Below are 3808 nucleotides of genomic sequence, written 5' to 3'. Positions count from 1 at the left end.
CCCCTGCCCAGGATTCTGTCCCTTGGAAGCCTCTCCGCATCCAGTCCTTCGTACTCCCGGAAGTCAGCTCAGCCGAAGGTAAGGAGGGCCCCGAGATTCTCCTTCTGCTCAGCATCCACATAGCCTCGTCTCTCCTGGGCCACCCCCTGGCCACAGAGCCGGGGGTCTGGCCGGATGCGCCCCCGTCCCCAGCACAGAAACACGGGAGAGGCAGGGGCTGCCGATGCCAGCGCGAATGCTGAGGCCTCTCCCTCCCTGTCGCCAGGTGCCCCTGAGGTGCGGGAGTTCCAGGGAGGGCCCCTGGTGCCCCCCGTTCCTGCGCAGATCCCCTGTCAGGCCGTGCGGGCAGCCTCGTTCCTGGAGGAGCATTCAGCCCAGCTCCGTGAGCTGCCCGAGGGGGAGTCGGCCGGCGACGCAGACAAGGTCTCGACCTTCCCACCCAGGCCCCGGCATGCTTCTCTCTGGCTCTGTCATGCCCCTGCCCCTCCTTCGCTTGTGCCCGGGCCCTGAGAGAGGTCTGCCCCTTCTCTCTCTGTAGGCTTGCAGGCGACATCTGGCCCCGCGACTGGTGGAGCAGCTGAGGCAGGGCTGGGGGCAGACAACATCTGGCGCCTCTGGGATTCCGGGGTCTGGCCTAGAGCTGAGTGAGCTCCTCTCCGCCTGGGGGCCGGGTCCCAGAGAGCCTCGAGGCAAGGGTTCCAGGTTCACTCATGCAGAGAAATTCACTTTTGCTCAGGTAGTGGCCTCAGGCCAGGTGAGGGATGGAGGGCCCCTTGCCGAGGTGGGCCATCTTCAAAGCCTCCCTTTCTGTGCTTCCCTGCCCTCCAGGAACAACAGGCGGCCCAAGCCCCGGTTTTGCCACCCACGGAGCTCCCCTCCCAACTGTCCCCCTCCCACTTGGAGCAGGAAGTGCGGGCAGGCCAAGAGGCAGAACTGGCTTCTCTCCAGGGCCACCTCGAGCTTGTGGGCCACAGCATCAAGGAAGTCGGGGCCACCGTGAAGAGGCTGACCCTCAGCACAAGCCAGGTCGGGGCGGGAGAGGGAGGGGGCAGCCCGGGGTGGGACCCCACACGGCTGGGGGTGGCAGAGGAAGCTGCGCCTGTGGCATTGACTGAAACCGGGTGGGTACAGGTCGAAGCAGAGGCCCAGCAAGATTGGCTGAGCACCACAGAGCGGGACCGAGCCAGGCAGCTGAAGCGCCGGGCTGTGGACCTGCTGCCAGATGCCCCCGGCAACCTGGCCAAATTGCAGGTTAGTCGGGCGGGCCACACGGGAGGGCCGGCCTCTAGCTCGGACAACCTCCGTGACCGCGTCTCTCTCCCATTGGGCTCAGGTGGTGGTAGAGGCCAGCGCCCAGCGTGTCATTCACCTGGCTGGCCAGTGGGAGAGACATCGAGTGCCGCTACTGGCTGAGTATCGGACGCTGAAGATGCGTCGGGACCAGAGAGAGGTGATTCCACCTTCTTCCGAGATGGCTAAATTCTCTGATGGCAAATCTCGGTCCCGCCGCTGTCATCCCCCCTCTGGGAGCGGGAGGCTTGGCCAGGCAGCCTCTGAGGTCCTTCCCCAGAGGTTTCCCCCGAGTTAGGAGTAGAGAGCTAGCTGTCAGCTACCCCTTCCCCTTCGACACTCGGGGAAACTGACCCCACCCCCTTCTTCACATGCAGCTGGAGTCGTCACACAAGGTGGCCGAGCTCCAGGCCCTGCAGGATTGCGTTCGGGTGGCTGCTGCCGAGGCCCGCCGCAAGGAAGGTCTATACAAGCAACTGGTGAGTGAGGTCGGCTGGCTAGCTGGCCGGCCGGCCGGCCGCAGGAGAGGGCTCGGGGTGGTGTTCTCGGGGACGGAGAAGGGCTCGGAAGAAACGACCCCGGGCCCTTCCCCAGGTGGCTGAGCTGGAGACCCTGCCCGGAGATATGGCTCGCTCTGCCTACACCCATCGCATCCTGGAGATCGTGGGCAGCATCCGGAAGCAGAAAGAGGAAATCACTAAGGTGAGGCCACCCGGGGCCCCTGCCTTCGACTCCCTCGGCCTGGCCTGCCCGTGCTCATCCACCATCTACCTCTCTGTCTTCCCGGGGCCCGCAGATTCTTTCCGATACCAAGCTGCTTCAGAAAGAGATCAATGCTCTGTCTGGCAAGCTGGACCGGACCTTTGCTGTCACAGATGAACTGGTCTTCAAGGTAGGTGTGTCGGGGGCCCAGGAGGAGGCCTGGGCCTGTGTGTGTGAGCAGCCCGTGCGGCTCCAGGAAGAAGAGCTCCAGGCCTCCTTTCCGGGGTTGGCGGGGCTTATGGGAGGTGTGTGGGGAACTCAGACCCAAGTCTGAGCACAGCTTTGCGCCATCTTTGTGGACAAATGCCCTGGGTGGCCGAGTGGAGGAGGAGGAGGAAGAATCTGTGGCTGTGCCGACCCGGAGAGACTCAGGCCTCTCCTTTTAGAAGGGCCCTGTGAGATTCGGAGTGACCAGGGCAGGGAGTTGGAGCAGGAGCAGCTGGTTTTCAGTGGCCCCTCCAGTGTTTCCTAACCGTGTGAACCTGGTCAAGTTTCCCTTCCCTCCGCTGCCAGCCCTGGGAGGCTTCTTGTTGCTTTGCCGCTGGAGGGTCAGAAGGACCGACGCTGGGAGCTGGGGCCCAGTCACAACAGGCCAGATGATTTTTTTTTCTTTTAAAACCCTCCCCTTCCGCCTTGGAGTCAATCCTGTGTGTTGATTCCAAGGCAGAAGAGCAGTAAGGGTAGGCCAGGGGGGTCAAGTGACTCGCCCAGGGTCACCCAGCTGGGAAGTGGCTGAGGCCGGATTTGAACCCAGGGCACCTCCCCCCCCCCCAATCATTTTAAATAGGGGAAACAGAGAGGTTGATGGTGGTCAGAGAAGGGTGAGATAAACAGACAGCAGTGTCTGTCAATGAAGCCAGGAGCTTGATGGGAAAAAAGGGCCAAGGTGCAGGAGCATGGCCCAGGGGAAAGAGACTTCCCACTGAGAGGGAAGAGCCCCATGAGCAGCCTCCACACACACACCTCATGGGCTCTGATAGGGGGAGGGAGTTGGACCGAAGAGGGCAAAGGTCAGGCATCTTCGGAGCGACCGTTCCTTCTCTCTTTGCCAAGTGAGCCCGTGCTAGAGGGGATGCTCGCCCCTGGCCCGGGGCTGGGTTGGACTTGGCGGCCCTCGGAGTCCCTGTCAACTCTGGGATTTCTAAGGCCTCCTTGGCCCTTTGGTCCCCACCCTGCCCTCGACCCATTCTCCTCGTGTGCCTCTGCAGGACGCCAAGAAGGACGACTCAGTGAGGAAGGCCTATAAATACCTGGCAGCCCTGCATGAAGTGAGTTGGGGAGGGTTCCCCAGAGGCAGTCCTTGCTGTTGGGGTTTGTCTCCCCCACCAATCTCCTCTCGCCCCTGTATCTCCCCCAGAATTGCAGCCAGCTTATCCAGACCATAGAGGACACTGGCACCATCTTGCGGGAGGTCCGAGACCTGGAAGAGCAAGTGAGCAGTCGGAGGGAGGACAGGCCTCTTCCCTAGCAAAGGGCCAGGGCTACCATCTTGGCCTTACTCTTTCTTTGGCCACTGAGTGCCACTGTCCAGGAGCTCTTGAGGCCTGCCTGCTTCCCCCAAGCACAGGACCCAAGATGGCGTTTGCTCCCCAAGCGTCTGGTACTGCTGACCAGCCAGGGATCCGAAGCAGGCCTTCGGTGATGGCCCTGGTCAGAGTTGGAGCCTTAGAACGAAGAATCTGGCTTCCCCGCCCACTTTGGTCTTTCGTCCCCTGCAGGATCAGGAGATGTTTGAGGGGGTTAAATGTGGCGCGGG

At 62.3% G+C, this 3808-nt stretch overlaps 1 protein-coding gene across 1 annotated transcript; it reads left to right on the top strand.

Annotated features, from left to right (window-relative positions):
• Positions 1-5: 5 nt before the first annotated feature.
• On the top strand, positions 6-3764 carry CCDC22 (coiled-coil domain containing 22; the record flags this gene model as incomplete). The annotated part of the gene is made up of 11 exons (XM_044684501.1): positions 6-78; positions 266-423; positions 539-736; positions 829-1026; positions 1132-1251; positions 1334-1450; positions 1668-1769; positions 1885-1992; positions 2087-2182; positions 3261-3320; positions 3410-3764. Coding segments are annotated over 11 exons (1341 nt in total), but the record flags the coding sequence as incomplete, so codon positions are not given.
• Positions 3765-3808: the final 44 nt, after the last annotated feature.

Source organism: Gracilinanus agilis, unplaced genomic scaffold (assembly GCF_016433145.1).
Source record: "Gracilinanus agilis isolate LMUSP501 unplaced genomic scaffold, AgileGrace unplaced_scaffold5181, whole genome shotgun sequence".
Taxonomy (NCBI): Eukaryota; Metazoa; Chordata; class Mammalia; order Didelphimorphia; family Didelphidae; genus Gracilinanus; species Gracilinanus agilis.
Note: the sequence above shows the minus strand (reverse complement) of the source record. Positions and strands in the feature narration are given on the sequence as shown.